This window comes from Echeneis naucrates, chromosome 21, assembly GCF_900963305.1.
Source record: "Echeneis naucrates chromosome 21, fEcheNa1.1, whole genome shotgun sequence".
Taxonomy (NCBI): domain Eukaryota; kingdom Metazoa; phylum Chordata; class Actinopteri; order Carangiformes; family Echeneidae; genus Echeneis; species Echeneis naucrates.
In genome coordinates, this window is record NC_042531.1 from 1509723 (window position 1) to 1526203 (window position 16481).

Sequence of the window (16481 nt, forward strand, 5' to 3'; positions counted from 1 at the left end):
CTTTGGAGCTCTTAGCTCCAGTTTAGCCACATTAGCATGGGATGATGTTTAAAAGTCTGTAAAAACCTGCATTCTGTCTACTGACCAGCAGGAGGAGACCCCACTGGCTGTAGAGGGTTAGTCAGCCTGTATTGAAGTCTATGGGACAATGTCCTCCCTTCTCCTTTATTAGCTCAGTAATCATTTTCCTAATGAATTTATGGTCTCAGCCTTCACTCCGTATGGACCTTTAAAACATGCTTTGGCTTTTCTTTCAATCATTACAAAACCAGCATCGTTGTGGCAGAGCTGAGAAATAAAGTGTAACGTTAGTTTGTTATAATGAACAGGCGTTGACCCGTTGAAAGAAAAAACACAACACAGAGGAACTCCATCTTCAGGTCTGCATATATTTTCAGTGATAACATTCATTCTATCAGAGCTTCAGTAAGGTTTGAAATGTCAGGGAAGAACACTCAGAAATTATATGATAGAGGGATGAAAACACAATGTAGCACTTGATTCTGCTGCCGTGGATGCACTCTGTGCTTTCTACCCTCCAGGGGGCGGTCTCGAGTCGCTCTTCCTTCATTTCCTTGCGGCCTTCCAAAACACATCAAAGGAAAGAAGTCCAGGAGGAGTTTGGGAGTTTCCATTTAGACAAACTTATGTAAACCAAGGGAGCGACGGCAACAAACGTTATCTGATGTGAGGATTTGTGCGTCCTCTAATCTCTGGTGTTGTGCGTACTCATGCCTGTTAGTAACCGGGCAGGTCTTGGATTAAGCCCTATCAGCTCTGGATCTACATTTCCCATTGGGATTATAAAGGACAAAAAGTGACAGGCTCCAGTGCACGTAGAACCAAAACAGTGAAGGGGGGAAAAAAAAAAAAAAAAAAAAACTATTTAATTTTTGGGGACTTGGATTTCTTTTCCATATTCACCTCTACAGACCATGTTCAGAGTCAGATACTGGAGCCTTCACACTGTGCTGACAATCATGGTTCAGAGAGGATGAAAGAAAACAAACGACAGGGCCAGGGAAAATAAAAATCCAAAAATATATATTTATGTTATATTTATATATATTTATATATTTACGAGGTATGTATCCACAAAAAAAGAAAGAAAACACCCAAAATTTCAAAATAGGCAGTCTGTTTTTCCAAATGTGTCCTTACTCGTGATGCCTCAAGGAAACATTAATATTAATAGTAATATCATTCGTCAAAAATTAAAAAAATAAAAAGTGAGAAGCTTTGCTTGTCCAACAGCCGGGCCAAAACTTGTAGTCCGGTTCTCCGTGATCAGGAGTCCAAAAGCACCACACTGGTGAGGTGCTGGTGTCTGGCTGTTGTGCTCCCAAAAAAAAAAAAAAAAAAAAAGACAAAATCTTAAATCACAGAAGGAAAACAAAAAAACATCACTTTGTCCTTGAAGGAAAAAACAAGTGAAACCCTCCGAACCGTTGATTTTCCCAACAACCACGATCTCAGAGGCTCCAGATCAGGTCCGGAGCGAGGTGGTGGTTTCTGGGTGGGAGGTGAAGGGAGGTCGGCCACAGGCCCAAACTGAAAGGTGTCTTTGTGCAACAAAACAAGCCGCAGGATTAAACAGAACAAGAAACAGAAGATCTGATGGCAGGCGTTCCTCCCGGTGATTGTTAGTTAGGCTGGCAGTGGAGGATCCCTCCCCTCTGTAGTCATGCTAGGTACTGCTGCATCGCCGTCTTCGCCCTGAGAGAGAGACAGACGGTCTGTGTCGGTCGCTCAATCAGCAGGTTTAGTGTCTAATAAATGGCGACACGTTGTCGTGGCCTCACCTGTCGCTGAGGTTGGGGTCAGAGGCCTGGCTGAGTTTGTGCAGGATGTCCACGAAGCCCATCTCTCTCAGCTTGTCCTGGCGCTCCTGAGACCCTGGAGACACAGAGCAGGAGAGGAACTTTTAGAATGACAAAAGGTCGAAAGTGCGTCGTAACACAACAGAGTCATTCTGTATCTAAATGAGATGCATCTCATTATCACCCAGAGCAGAGCAGAGGAAACAGGCTGCAAACAGAGCAGGTGATGGAAAACAGCTCTGCTGCTCTGTGTGTGTGAATTCTTTCTATTTAATGTGATTTCAGTCCATGACAGCAGTTTCCTCTTCTCTTACCGTCCTCCTCGTTCCAGATGAGGTTTGAGATGCAGAAAGTGGCGGCGAGCTGCAGTTTCACATTCGAATGCCCCTGAAAGGGGAAAAAACAACAAAAGTCTCATTTAATTACAAATACTGCCAACTGATAAAAAGCATAAACTTAAGTACAAGTTCCATTGATGGTACCATGTAGTATTTGATTTTCTGGAGCATGTCGTCATTGGTCATGATGAGTTCCTTGGCGCTGTTGCCGTCAGCGATGTTGGCCAGGATGCACAGCGTCTGACAGATTAGAGGAGTCACTTCAACACTTTTACTGGAACATTTTCTTTTTAATGATTCAGAAAAACAGATTCTCTGATGGTTTCAGTTCTGCTGGTACTTTGCTACCACCGGACGAGCCCAAGGATGACGGCCTGTCGTCGGCAGTGCAGGTTTGAGCTCACCTGCTCTTTGACCTCTATGTTGTGCTCCGCCTCCAGGATGAGAGTCACTGCCTGCATGATCTGCTTCCCGTGAGAACTCATGATCTGGTCAATGTGCTGCATCATCAGGAAAGGTGAGAGGGGACTGAGTCAGAATGTGCTAACTATTTATGCTCATTCAGCAAGCCTGAGGTCACGCTGGGTCACCGCTGAGGAGCCGCAGAGTCCAGAGACCCTGAAGGTTGCTAAGGTGAATTACTACAACTTTACTGTGACAAGCTGTCAAAAGTCCTGCAGGGACTCTGACGAGAAATCAAACATCCCCGAAGTAAATGCAACCAAGATTAGAAATAAATGTATTAAAGCACAAAAAAAAGCATCTCAAATGCATTAAAGTGAACACTTGCTGCTGTGGGCCTCTTATTGCTCTTGTGTGCGTCTCACCGGCCGTGTTGAAAGCAGATTTCGCAGCAAGCCCAGTGTCTTCATCAGCACGTTGGTGTCGGGGTCCGACAACAGACGGAACAGCTGCTCTGTCCCCAAACACCGAACGATCTCCACCTTCACCTTCTGGTCGGCCTGGAACGCCATGTTCTGAGCACATAAATGACCAGCGTGTACAGATGAATTCAGGCCTTTGTCAACACAGAGACTTTGGCTAAAACTGTAATAGTAATAAGCTGTAATGACTGGAATCAGAGCAAAAGATATTTCATTGTATATGGAAAGAATCGAGTTTCTCAGATGCACAGATCAGACTTACCATCAGGGCCCAGATCCCGTTGACCCTCAGCGCAGGACTGTCACTCTGGGTCAAACTGCATAGTAACTCTATCACCCCTGACTCCAGGATGGGCTGCAGGTAAAAAACAGACAACACATCTAAATAACCAGACCATTCATTTTTCAACATTAGGAATTTACCTTCGGCCAAATCCGTTCAATAAAACTTTTAGTTAAAAATGAAATATTTACTGGTTAGATATGAAATATTACTAAATATTACTAAATAAATGTATCATCATCATCTCTTTAGTTAAACAGCAATTACAGAGCAATTTATTTAGGTCTGATCTAATGAATCTCAGTCCAGTGTTTCCTCTCTTTTAGATCTTTCAGGTTGTTGTCATCCTGTGTTTAAATGAGATGTCACTAGGAAGACTGATTTTTAAAGGAGTACATCAACTCCTAATGTACAAATGTGTGTTAACCTCTTTGCTGGGGGAGAACTCCAGCAGTAGATTGCATAGTGTGGAAGAAGCCATGACCAGGACTTCGTCTGGGGCGTTCTGCAGCAGCTACACACAAACACAAAAACACCATGTTACTCCAATATTCAGTATTTATGTTCACATCCGGCCGGACACAAGACGAGACGTACACAAACGTGCCATGCTGTGTGCACTCAGTGATTTCCTGTGAACTGCACCGACCTTCATGAGGGGTTTCCACACTGCGTGGTCATGGAAGCTGGTCCTCAGCTGCTGCACCGATCGAGACAGACTGTGAAGACACCTGCACAAAAAAAAAAAAAAAAAAGAAAAGAAAATATTAAGAGATGAGCTTTTCCTCCTCCTTCAGGTAACAGATGCACACATCCAGCTGTGATGCCTGATCCATCAGAACAGACGACCTTTTTCCAGGTAATCAATCAGTCAATTATTCTCTTCAGCTGTCAGGGGTCATGAATTCAAAGCTCATCATTCATTTTTGTTTCACAGATGTTGAACTCTTGGTGAAGATCTAAAGGACATATCGTACCTGACAGCTGCCAAGCGGACTTTAATGCTGGATTCTGATAGGCCACTGACTATCCGGTCCATCATGTTCTCTGTCTCCGTGATCTGAAGAAAAATATAAAAAGGAGGTGGGTTAAGAAGGGAAAACAAAAAAAAAAAAAAACACGCTTGTACCTCATAAATACAAACCAGAAAAACAGACCTGAGGAAAGCTCACTCACCTTTTTGCGAATGTCCTCATCGTTGGAGCCGAGTGAGGCGTAAAGTTTAAAAGCAGCTTGTCTCAGCTCGTGTGCATGTTTCAGGTCATGGTCCAACTGCAGGTGACAGACAGGAAGTGAACTGGTGGTCAGGTGACATAATTTTTTTTGAAAAAAAAAAAAAAAAAAAAAAAACAGCTCGGGCTGTACTTTGTTTACTGTGAATAAGCAAACACTAGCATGCCAAACTAAGATGGTAAATACTGTTCCTGCTAAAGTGTGAGGTGTTAGTTTTGTGTAATATTAGAAACAACAAGTCTCTGTCCCTTCTGGCTGCTAAACTCATCAAGCATGAAAAATAGGCAAGCTGTTGAATCTCTAGATGACGGGAGGCAGCTGTTCTAATCCATTATCATGGACTCAAAATGAAAACCAAGTTCACTGCTGCCACACAGCCTCTCTAGCATCGTTACCATGACCAGGCCCCAACTGCTTTTCACTGCGGTCAAATTAACGTCCTGTGAGGGGCGTGGGGAGGACCGTGTCTGGACTCCCTGACTCACCCTCTTGATGTCAGTGATGGCTGACACAGAGCTGGGGTATTTAAAGTAGTCAGCGAGCATGGCCACCAGGTGGTCGGTGGTGCTGGCGATCCTCTGCAGTTCCACGTCAGGCTCCATCAGGTAAGCCAGAGTCTCTGCTCCCTCCACCCTCTCCTCCAACAAATGCTCTTTACTACACATCCTTACCAGGCACGGCAGAGTCTGCATGGAAAACAGAAAGATGTACAGTAGATCAACACCTGTCACCGATGTGATATCATAATGATAATTAAAGGTGCAGAAGTCTCAATAACGCTGGACGACCTTTAGGACTATGCAGCTGTCATCCGTCCTGATGGCACCTGCTCGACACATGTACGTTAAACTGGAACAGGAGGAGACAAAGTGACATTAGGAAATTCATTTATATAGTCATTCATTATGAAATTATAATTATTATAGGTTTACTCACCATTTGGCTGCTGTTAGCTGCATTTCAATGGGTTGATCCCTTTGCATCATTCGGACAAATACCTGAGAGAGCAGCTCCCCATCCACCAGCACTAACATGAAAAATAAGAGCGAGAGAGAGGGGGGGGTTGAAAAGTGGAGAAGAGAAATAAGAATGAGAAAGAGGAGATAAAGAGGATGAAGCGAGGAGGGAGGACAGGATGCCTCACCATTCACCAGTGTCATGGAGACCTGAGTGTTCTCATAGGCCAGGACTGAGAAACACTTTAACGCCTGCATCCGGACCTGAAGAGGGGAGGAGGACAGAAGAGAACAATGTAGAGAGGTTAACTTGGTGTGAATGTTGTATATCAGCTCAGAGGAACCACTTCGTACCTTATAAGATGGAGAGATAAGCAGGGGGGCGATGTTTTGGATAGCACCGTGGTTGAAAAGAACCGTCTGGTGCTCTGGAGTCTGCAGACAACAAACATCCAGTCAAGAACGAATCATCGTCTGGCTCCAAGTGTGCTGGACTCCACTGTGTTTGTGAGTGACCAAATACCAACAAATACCTTACAACAGTGGGAGAAGATCTGTGTGATGTACTCCTGCGTTCTCTGTGAGCGGCTCAGTAGAGACATTAGGTGGGGGATCACAGTGGAGTCCTTAAAAAAAAAAAAAAAAAAAAAACACACAACAAGAAAACACAAATTAGATCTTCAGATGTCGGTTTGACAGGTTTCACTTATGTCCATATTAATTGGTGATTCGTGTGCACAGCAGCAGAACAGGTACAGCACAACCTACAGTATAGAGCAGCTGCACAGGGGTGACCGGACTAATGAAGACAGTCCTGAGGCATCGAAGACAAGCTTCAATGAAGATCAGGTCTGGACACAAAAGACCTGAGAGCACAAAACACACGTTCATAACTGTGTCTTGACAAATTCCCAAAACTCTACAATAAGCATTTCAACGTGTGCTAATGTGCGTATACACTGCATGCGTGTGACCAACCTTGAAGAAGCGCAGGGATGATGTGACAGTCCACCAGGGACTTGATGTTGTTCTCGGTGCCCATGGCTAAACTGCCCAGCACCACGGCACACTCGGTCCGCAGCTCCAGACTGGACGAGCTCTGCTGGAGCAGGTACAGTAACCTGCAACCACACAAAAGTTCACTGCAAACGAACCACGAACCTGCAAAGTACAGCCTGTCGTTCATATTCTGATTCTCACCTCTCATTAACTTCAAGTTTGTGATGTTGTGACATTGTGTGGAACAGTGTCCCTTAAATTGTGTTGGTTTTTTTTTTAAGACAGACAATTAGATCAGTGTTTGAATTGACATGAGTTGATGTAATGTGTGGCTCTGGTCTGTTTGGAAGACGCCACATTAAACTCTAACAGATCTGTGGTCCACAGGTGACCCCCGGTGGTCCGATTGTAGAATGAAAAATGGGTCATGTCAAACTGTGACTGCCATGTGCATGATGGGCTATGAGAGGGCTGGAAGTTTTGGACTGGACAGAAGCATGTGGAGTGGTGTGTGTATGTCAGGACGTGTGGTGTAGGAAGAGGTGTGCAGAGACGCACCTGGGCACAGCTCCCAGGACAATCAGATTGGCCTTCTGCTTGTTGTTTCCTATGACGGCATTTTTCATGTCACTGTGAGGTCAGACATGGGCACAGATGAGACACCACTTCATGGAGAACTGTGAGAAATCCATTCCTTCTAATATCTTGATCAAAGTCTACATCTGTGTACACTGTGTACACTTAGAACACCATACAGATACAGTGAGGCTAAGTTTTTTTGTGTGAGGGATCCACCAGATGTTTAAAGTTTCCTCTAAAACTCTGCTCCATGTTCACATGGAGTGGACCAATTTTACTACATCCCAGAGTCTGTCTGCTGGATCCAGGTCTGTAGACTCACTGCCATGTCCGTAAAAGCTCAGTGCAAGACCATGATGTTGGTGGTAAAGAGCCCAGAGTGTGCCAAGGAAACATTCCGCACACCATTACTACTACAACAGCCTAGACTGTTGACACAAGGCAGGATGGATTCATGCTGTTGAGGACAAACTCTGACCGTCTGCTGCCTCAGCAGAAATCCAGATCCATCCAACCAGACCATGTTTCACTTGTCCTCATCTGTCCACTGGTGGTGAATCTGTGTCCACTGCTGAACTAGATCTCTTTCCATGGCTGACAGGAGCTGAACCTGATGAACTCTCATCTTCTGCTGTTAAAACTGATCCAACACAAAGTTCAAGAGCTGCTGCTGAATACATGCTTTGTTTGCTTGTTTTTTAAGCTCCATTCTGGGATTGATGTGCAGGATTTATGGATTTATGTTAATGTGAATAGTAACTGAGGGTCCTGGCCTGCATCTGCAGGACCCCTGAACTGCTAACACTTATTTGGATTATTGAATAACTGCATGGAAAAGAAGGTGTGCACATGTTCCTAATAAAGTCCTCAGCATTTTTCTCAATCAGGATATACTGGTACATTATTAGTACAAACATTTTACCTGCCACTACTGTTGAAATACATCCACAGCTAAAAAAAAATAAACAAAACTGATTTGTGAGAACAATCTGCAGCAGAGACTATGACACTAAATAGAAAAGGCACCTGCCAGATAGAGGTTAGCCTGACCAGTATTTCCTGTCAGGGCCAGAGAGATTTCACATCAAGCAGATGTAGGACACAGAATGTGCCTGTGGGTTTGTGTTCACTTCATTTGTCCCATGCAGCCCTTTCCTCTGCTCTGTAAGTGTCCCAGATGATATCAAATAGCAGGTGAGTGAGGCTAGTGGAAAAGTACAGCTGTAACAGACAGTCAAATCAGTCAGGTGCTAGGCTAGTGGAGCGGTACCAGCCGTAACCAGAGCTAGTCTCCTCAGAAGTTAAAAATAACGACGTAACAGAGTTCAGGTCACTGCAGTGGAGAGTGAGAGTGAGAAAGGGGGAGTGGTGTAAGGTGGGGAGGGGAAGGTATGAACTCCGACTGCATGGTGAAATGTATTTTAAAATGAAGGGCCATGCATGTAAACACAGAGGTCCTGTTTTTAAACAGTTAGCTGAATGTGCAGCGTTCAAAGAAGTAATTCTGTGAGCACATTTAATCAACAACCTGTGAAAGAATTTTCACAACACCAGCTGGCTTAAGGAAGATAGTGTTCAGCCAGGATATTTAGCACAAGACCTTTGTCTGTGTTTATCAAAAAAGGACAGAAAATCTGGTAGAATTACTGGATAAATAGAGTCCACATTCTTCCACTAAAATGGATGGTGAAACAGCAAAAGTCAGGTTGTCATTTACTGCTCAGCAATTAGTTCAAGCTATATTTCTCACAACTCCCACCACACTGCACTGGGGAAGACAACATGCATATACTGGGTGTTGGACTTACATGACTCCCTGCAGCACTTTCTGTGGGTCGGGGTCGAACAGTCTGTCAACATAATGACGACTAGTGGCAGTGACCTCCTGCATGGGGACAAATGCAGCAGACACATTAGAGACTAAATTCACTGGCATGAAAATGATGTTGCTCAGTTTCTTTGTCACATATACACACAGACAAAAAGAAAAAACTACATTTTCAGAGTTTAGTATGCCTTGTGTCATTTTAACAGCAAACTAAACTTAAAAAGCAGAGATAGAGCCTGAAAATCTCCATTACAGTTTAGTAGCGTTAGGATTATTTATAGCTGAATATCCAGCTCTGCAAATATTAGAAGACATTTTGATATTTTGTCCAAATTAAAAGCTTTTTAAATGACTTCTCATCAGGGATACACCCACGGTGATGCACTCACACATACAGCAGCATCCATGGACCCAGCAGCCTGTAACAGCTGTCACATATGGCACCAGAAAACTTTGTTTATGCCACACTTCGACCAGAACCTTCCACGGTGCCACGGAGGAGTAAACCTCAGCCAGCTGACAGCAGGCTGATACTAACTGTGCCGAAATGCTGCTGGCAAGGTGCTCAGCACAAAGTGAACCTGCAGAAACCTGCTTTTCCAAACCTGTCTGGGAACACATTTTATGGAGCTCCAAAATTAATCATGCAAACGCAATGCACACATGATTTTAGCTATAGTTTTGTCCTAAAGCATGAAATAATCAAACTTAATAACACACAAGCTAGCATAACGTCTTAGAGGTCCGTCTGCATGGACCTAACGTGGGGGCGTTTCACTAGTTTGATCCTGAGTGAACTCATTTCTGCTGACAATTTAATGCTACCATCAGCCAAGATACCTGCAGGAGTTAATAAAACACGACACCGACTCTTTACCGGAGTCTCTGCCGCTGACAGAGCTGATTACACCTCGTGAAAACTCGCGGAGGTGTGAGCCCCATGAGCGGCGTTAGCTTCGCTAGCTTAACCGCTTGCCGCTCGTTAGCTAACGCTAGCCACCTAAACAATGTTTGCAGTCGTGATTGGAAAAGTGCAGAGATTGCGAGCAAGTAGCTCCGGACGTTTGGACTAAAAAGCCGAGTCCCGTGGCGTGTTTTCCATTCTGTTTGATTCATTTATTAAACGTGTTTCACTCGTTTCAGCGCGCGCTGTCACTTAGCAGTTAGCTGCTAACTCATTCCGAGTGACACTGACAGCTACCCCGTGCGTTTGATTTTTTTAAATTCACACGCCGACGAAGCGGGCGGCCACCGCTATTCCACATCGCTCGCAAAGAGCCCCGCCCGCCTAAGCAAGGCCAGGTATAGAAACGAGCGTCACCCACAGCTACGTAGACGAACCGCTACATGTTGCAAAGCCTTTAAGTTAGCTTGCGGGCTAAAAGAAGGCACAAACCTCCACAGTTTGACTCATCGTTTCGTAATATTCGCCCGCTGCTGGCGTTAGCATGCAGTAAATCTCACAATGCCGCTTCAAACTGATGAAATGACACTCACAGACAGCACGCTGATGCGGAGAGGGGCCTCCAACAAGCACGCCATCTCTCTTCCCCCGATCGAGCGCCCCAATCGGCGCAGCACTCTGCGGACACTCCGCCCCCCAGAGCAGCTGCGAGCGGCTTTTAAAAAGTGAACACAGCTCGGACCCGGAGCTCCTCACCGCCGAGAGAGTGAGATAAAAAAAATAAAATAAAATATGAAGACTGCTATCCGAGCTGCGTTCACCAGCAGCAGATATACGAGAAGAAACTACAGCGCTGAGTCGGCCAGCTGGTCTGACAGACCGTGGATTTGTCAATGAGGTAAATTTTGTTTATAAGTGTGACGTCGGAGATATCTTTCTGAGATAGTTTCGACACAATTTCACTCGTGTGGATTGACATTCAAGATGTTTATTGTCATGTGCATCGTAAAACTCCGCAGTTAAACCACACAATGAAATGCCTACCGTCCATCCATCCATCCACACCGGATAGGAATTTAGAGGTAAGTGGGACGGAGGGGGGCTAAAAATAAAATAAAAATAACAGAATAACAAGAGTAATAAGTACAACTGTGCAATGTATTCAAATATAGCGGCAAGTAGTTGTGCAAATGGCCATGAGGTAGTTTAATAAAAGAAGCAAAGGTAAACAGCAAAATATGCTTTTTCACAAGCCTGATGTCCTGTGGAAAGAAACTGAGAGTCCTGTGTCCTCTGACACGAGTGGAAACAAACAATAATGATGATGATACAGAAATAAACGTCAAAAGCTGTTTTAAACAAACAAACAAAAAAAACTTTATCAAATGCCAAAACTAGATATTAGGCCGTTGGTTTGGCTTTCAATCGTGTATTTATGACTCACAGTCAAGACTAACTGTAAGGAACAATGTTGAGCCAATTTCTGTGGAAAAAGACTCGATAAACGTGTTTGCAGAAACAAAAGACTTGAAACACACACAGTTTCAGACACAGTGATTATTATCCGAACAAGGTTTAAAGTAAAAATGTCTTTTTATTTTGTTGAATCTGCTCTCGGTAACCACAGGCGGGCTTACTTAAAGTGGTGACGCACGGCGCATGCGCCGTGGGTGGAAGACGCGAGGTGGGAAAATTCATTCTGTCGTCCGTGTGCGGATCTCCAACATAAACATGAATTTCACACCGATTTTTTAAGCTTCCTGCACTAAAACAAACCGAGCACACACTTTGCAGGACTTCAATCATCACCGTAAGTCCACCGTTTGTTCACCTGTTGTGTTGTTTTGTGTTTTTGTGAGAGGATTTTCGTTTTTTTTTCCTGCTGGCTCGTCTCAACACGATGTAACCTTTTGATTAGCATAGCTAGCTGTGGCTTGTTCTGGTTAGGTGCTAAATTTTATCGGTTTGGTTGCTGATAATTATTTCTGACTGGGTCAAACTACGTGTGGCACACTAAGTAGTTACACGGGCCTTGTGGACGGGTTAGCCAGAATCACATGTGGCCGATGAATCAAATGTTGAGGTGTCACACAAGTTTTGAAAACACCGAGAGAGTGTGTTTAAAATGGGATTGTGGTTAGCTTATGTTCCGATGGCTCTCGGTGCTCAGTGTCCTTCACCGATTCTAGCGGGATATTTAACCTGCTGATCATTTCCTCCGTTAATCAGGCAGCTGCTTGTCAGGAAGTGGCTAAAAGTCCAACCACAGTTTCCCAGAGGGTATAAAGATTAATGTCATATGACGAAGAAAATGTTTTTTCTAAAAAGAGACGAAACGTATGATGTTTAAAAAGTACAATATAAATAAAGGTATTATTAGAATTATTCATCCAGAATAAGTACATTTATGAAAGTCCATTGAGAGGTGAATGATTTAATTTGTGCTGCTCTGCCGATCATAACTTTGAGTTTTTAGTGGAAATTATTGTAAAGCTAATGTTTTGAACTCTCCTACTGAATACCAACAGATTACTTGCATGCAGCAGATCTCAGCATCTCCAAGTACAAACCAGCCCTCACTGTGATTGGCTTTTCTCTGGGAAGCTGCAGCATGAAGATTGCAGTTGAGGGCTGCTGCCATGGGGAGCTGGACAAGATCTACGAGACCATCGGCTATCTGGAGAAGAAGGAAGGGGTGAAAGTGGACCTGCTGCTTTGTTGTGGTGACTTCCAAGCAGTACGAAATGAGGGGGACATGAAGTGCATGGCAGTACCAGCCAAATATAGAACAATGCAGACCTTCTACAAGTCAGTTCTTTGTTTTTTGGTTTTTCTATGTTTCAGAAAGTGGTATTTATGGGTGGGAATATTCAAAACTTAAAATTTTACTGTTGCAGATATTACTCTGGTGAGAAAAAGGCTCCGGTTCTGACCATCTTCATTGGAGGGAACCACGAGGCTTCCAACCACCTGCAGGAGCTTCCTTACGGAGGCTGGGTGGCACCCAACATTTATTATCTAGGTAGGTCTGGTAGGAACCAGTAGATAAGGAAATGCTGCCATTCAGTCTGCCTGCCCATCTGTTTAACTTTACCATACATCCCTAGGCTATGCTGGCGTTGTTCGATACAAAGGGGTAAGAATTGGTGGTTTGTCTGGAATCTTCAAATCACGTGACTACAGAAAAGGTGTGCTTTTATTACAGCTTGAATAATTTAAATTATACACAGGATGCAGTATCCTCACAAGGAATGTACTAACCCTAACCCTAACCCTTTAAGGTCACCATGAGTTCCCTCCGTACAGCCCTGACACTCTTCGAAGTGTGTACCACATCCGAAATATTGAGGTGTTCAAATTAAAACAGGTAAATATCACATTGTTCTGTTGTCCCCAGCTCAAAAGGTTGTCCCCTTAATTATTCAAGTTTTGTTTTTTGTTTTTTTTTTCCCCCTCCATACATGTTGATTTCCAAAAAAGATCCAGATGCCCATAGACATTTTCATGACCCACGATTGGCCTCGTGGCATCTACTACTATGGGAGTACGGGGGAATTGCTGCGAAAGAAGAAGTTTCTGCGGCAGGAAGTGGAGTCAAACACTCTGGGAAGTCCTGCTGCTGAGGAGCTCCTAGCTCACCTCCAGCCCAGCTACTGGTTCTCTGCTCATCTTCATGTGAAATTTGCTGCCGTTATGCAGCATCCAGTGAGTTGTGTTTTTTGCTTTTTTTTTTTTCCTTCTCCTCTGCAGCTCAGTGCAGTCAGTCCTGTAATATGCAAACGCACTGTTAATGCAGTGAACTCTCTTCTTTAGCCTAAAGGTAATGCTGCTGCACGTGTCACCAAATTCCTGTCTCTGGACAAATGTTTGCCCTATAGAGAATTCTTACAGGTGAGGAAGTGTTTCTCTGTTAGATGTAAGGAGATCAAATCTAACTGAAATACACAGATGGGAGTTCAAAGTCACCATACAAACCTTTGCATTGCAGATTGTGGATGTTCCAGAGAGACCTGGTTCATCTGATGGGCTTGAGTATGATCCAGAGTGGCTTGCTATTCTAAAAGCAACAAACAGTCTGCAGAGGACCACCCCTCACTCCTGGAACCCCCCAGAGAATAATGGCCTCCATGAACGGTACAAAGAGAAGAGGACGTACAGTTAAAGTTTGGTCACGTCTGGGCAGATCACCTGTTTGGTTTCGTAAATATGGCTCCTTGAAATGAGCCGTTTTCTGGATGTCCAACGATGGGGCATTAAAACTGAGTGAGATGTCATAGCTTGCAAATCCTTTTTATAGCTGCTGAGAATCTTTCTATTCTATTCTTGATTTAGGAATTTTTAGCCACTCTTCTTGTGAATCACTTCAGTTTGTAAGATATTTTTAGTCTTTACTTGTTTAAAAAGAAGACTGAAGCTCTACACACTGATTGTCAGTGATGTTTCAGGGCTGCGGGAGGCGTTCCAAAAGCTTCTTTAGCTAATTCATTGTGGATCATTGTTTATTTGTAGATGAGGTTCTTTTTTTTTTTTTTTTAAGATGACCATAAGACATCACCTGAAATGGTCAGATTTTCTGGAGGAATCAGTATAACATGCATTTTACCATCAACAAGCATCAGTCCAACATGATTTTTCAGTTGAATGAAAAGGTCCGTTGATGACTGGGCAAAGAAGTTCAAACATAAGATCATGTCTTAACTCCAGCTGAACCAGTTTTTCAGTAATAAAATTCAGCTGCTTGAAGATTTTCAGGGGAAAATTGACTCACATCATACCTGTCAGCAATGTTACATATTTTATTTAAAATGTTCAGGGTTGATGTTTCAACAAATGTATTGGAGACTTGTTGCATTCCTGAGGATTCCTTCTCACCGTCTTGCAGCTGTTGGGTTTTCAGTTGTTCTGTCTTTATTTCATGATGTGCATTGTTTGTATCCGTCAGGTGGGACTTCAGAGCTTCAGAGGCAGCCATGATGCAGGTAGTGGAGGATTTCAGTGGTGAACTTGCCATCCCGGACAACTTCAGCCGGACTGTGCCGGCCTACGACCCCAGCAGGCCCCAGCCCCACGCCACCCCTAGCTGTAACGCCAACCCTCAGACGACCGAGCTCTGCGCCACGTTAGGTCTCACAGACATTTACGCCCAGGTGGGGCAGGGGCGGGATGAGCTGAGGACAGTTCAGGGCAGCACTGGAGGGGAGGAGGATGATGATGAAGATGGAAATAGTGTGGGAAGTGCGGATGAGCCCACTGAGTATCCGACCGACACTTCAGGACTGTCAAGCTCGTTTAATCCTGATGAGATCACTATAGAGGATGAGTGGGAGGAGGGAGAGGAAGGGAAGGAGGAGGCAGAGGTGAAGGAAGAGAAGCTCTCTGATGTCCCCGCAGGTGAAATCTACACGCCCAGCCGGATGGTTTTACCGGAGCCCAAATCTGTTGTCTCACCCACTCGCCTGTCCCACCTGTTGAACCTGCCGCCTCCGGTTCACTCCACGCCAGCAGCAGCAGCAGCAGCCTGCACTCACCAGGAGGCGGAGCAGGAAGGGCTCTGTGAGGGCGGGGATGACGACGCCTCTGCGGCACGCATCTTAAAACGTACCAGTGACGAGACTGGGGATCCTGGCAGCAGAGGCTCGACTCCTAGAATCAAACGCAGGAACCAAATCATATACACAGCAGTGGAGGATGAGGAGTGTGAGGATTAGGGGTCAGGATGGGATAAGGCCAAAGGTGAGGACTCATCCCATACTGTTAGTTTAGATTGATTTGTACAAAAAACAAATTTACATTAATTTATGTATTTACAGTAAGCTTTTATACAGCCTCTGACATGAGTTACGCAGAGCAGCGTCACTGAAGACAAAGGAGCATTAGTTTCTACAGAAAGATAATTACGGCTATTAACTTTTTTTCTTTGTGAAAATGTGATTGCTTTTTTATATATTTTAATCAAACCCAGGAATTTTTAGAGAACAGACTTGTTTTTTAGTTTCATGTTTAATTTTTTTGTACATGTTACTTCAAGACAATAGCAATGATTAAAGAGGCTGGAAAATTAAAACAATACTTTTTAAAACCAAAAAAAACAAACCCCAAAACAAATGAGTCACACACCATTGTACAGCCACTTGGCAAAACACTTCAAAGGGACAAATAAAAAAAAAAATGTGGCCGTTAACGTCTTTCACTTATCTGAGTCACGAGGCAAGTGAAAGAAAAGAAATCAGTGTCCTGCACTCAAGCTCCATTCACAGTTTTATTGAACACTATACATGATGATACTGATGGTGCTGATGACAAATCAACCAGGTCACAGAACGCTGACGGATGAATAAGTGGATGCAGTTTGATGACGAAAAGTCGTTTTCTCGTCATTGAACGTGATGTAGAGACCTTACTCTGTTAGTCCAATTTGGAAACCAGCAATAGGTTCACTGTATTTCTTTATCAAAAGTTTTAAAGTGAGAGTTTGTTATTTTTGTGGGGAGTGTTGTGACGTAGTCAGCGTGTTACCTGTCAGACTCAGATCAGTAACCTCTTGGTGCTGCAGCAAAAAATGTTTTAACCAGTTTTATTATTTTAAACGGGAGCCAAAAAAAGTTGAAGCATTTGCTTTATTTTTAATATTTTCACCACTTTATTTTTCCTTTAGAA

At 43.9% G+C, this 16481-nt stretch overlaps 2 protein-coding genes across 6 annotated transcripts; one reads left to right on the plus strand and one right to left on the minus strand.

The window, feature by feature from the left end:
- Positions 1 to 17: 17 nt before the first annotated feature.
- Positions 18 to 10706, minus strand: armc8 (armadillo repeat containing 8). 4 transcript variants are annotated; one of them, XM_029529946.1, is made up of 22 exons: positions 10418 to 10706; positions 8901 to 8977; positions 7072 to 7143; positions 6493 to 6635; positions 6283 to 6380; positions 6048 to 6140; positions 5869 to 5949; positions 5703 to 5778; positions 5495 to 5585; positions 5347 to 5407; positions 5044 to 5244; positions 4502 to 4597; positions 4303 to 4385; positions 3975 to 4056; positions 3753 to 3839; positions 3305 to 3397; positions 2986 to 3135; positions 2563 to 2658; positions 2303 to 2398; positions 2135 to 2207; positions 1803 to 1896; positions 22 to 1716 (listed from the first exon to the last, which is right to left on the minus strand). In XM_029529946.1, the coding sequence occupies exons 1-22, from the start codon at positions 10460 to 10462 to the stop codon at positions 1683 to 1685; spliced, it is 2022 nt and encodes a 673-aa protein (XP_029385806.1). In that variant the 5' UTR covers positions 10463 to 10706; the 3' UTR covers positions 22 to 1682. The 4 variants fall into 4 exon arrangements, with proteins under 4 accessions (XP_029385808.1, XP_029385807.1, XP_029385806.1 ...); XM_029529945.1 differs by having other exon boundaries at positions 10317 to 10439; XM_029529948.1 differs by lacking the exon at positions 5044 to 5244 and having other exon boundaries at positions 18 to 1716.
- dbr1 (debranching RNA lariats 1) lies at positions 10533 to 15995 on the plus strand. Of its 2 annotated transcripts, XM_029529950.1 has the most exons (10): positions 10533 to 10722; positions 10844 to 10906; positions 12353 to 12632; positions 12722 to 12846; positions 12932 to 13012; positions 13106 to 13191; positions 13305 to 13529; positions 13638 to 13715; positions 13813 to 13958; positions 14767 to 15995. In XM_029529950.1, exons 3-10 carry the CDS (start codon positions 12436 to 12438, stop codon positions 15530 to 15532), a joined length of 1704 nt encoding a protein of 567 aa, XP_029385810.1. In that variant the 5' UTR covers positions 10533 to 10722; positions 10844 to 10906; positions 12353 to 12435; the 3' UTR covers positions 15533 to 15995. The 2 variants fall into 2 exon arrangements, with proteins under 2 accessions (XP_029385810.1, XP_029385809.1); XM_029529949.1 differs by lacking the exons at positions 10533 to 10722; positions 10844 to 10906 and adding an exon at positions 11499 to 11634.
- The last annotated feature ends 486 nt before the right edge of the window (positions 15996 to 16481 follow it).

Excerpts from the sequence above, each read along its gene's own strand:
- armc8 (XM_029529945.1), bottom strand. The coding sequence starts at position 10,370 with ATGCTAACGCCAGCAGCGGGCGAATATTACGAAACGATGAGTCAAACT. Across the intron at positions 6,636-7,071 it reads GTCCTGGGAGCTGTGCCCAG|GTTACTGTACCTGCTCCAGC; the intron begins GTGCGTCTCTGC and ends GTGTGGTTGCAG. Across the intron at positions 3,840-3,974 it reads TGTGGAAACCCCTCATGAAG|CTGCTGCAGAACGCCCCAGA; the intron begins GTCGGTGCAGTT and ends GTTTGTGTGTAG.
- dbr1 (XM_029529950.1), top strand. The coding sequence starts at position 12,436 with ATGAAGATTGCAGTTGAGGGCTGCTGCCATGGGGAGCTGGACAAGATC. Across the intron at positions 13,530-13,637 it reads CTGCCGTTATGCAGCATCCA|CCTAAAGGTAATGCTGCTGC; the intron begins GTGAGTTGTGTT and ends TCTCTTCTTTAG. Across the intron at positions 13,716-13,812 it reads CCTATAGAGAATTCTTACAG|ATTGTGGATGTTCCAGAGAG; the intron begins GTGAGGAAGTGT and ends TTTGCATTGCAG.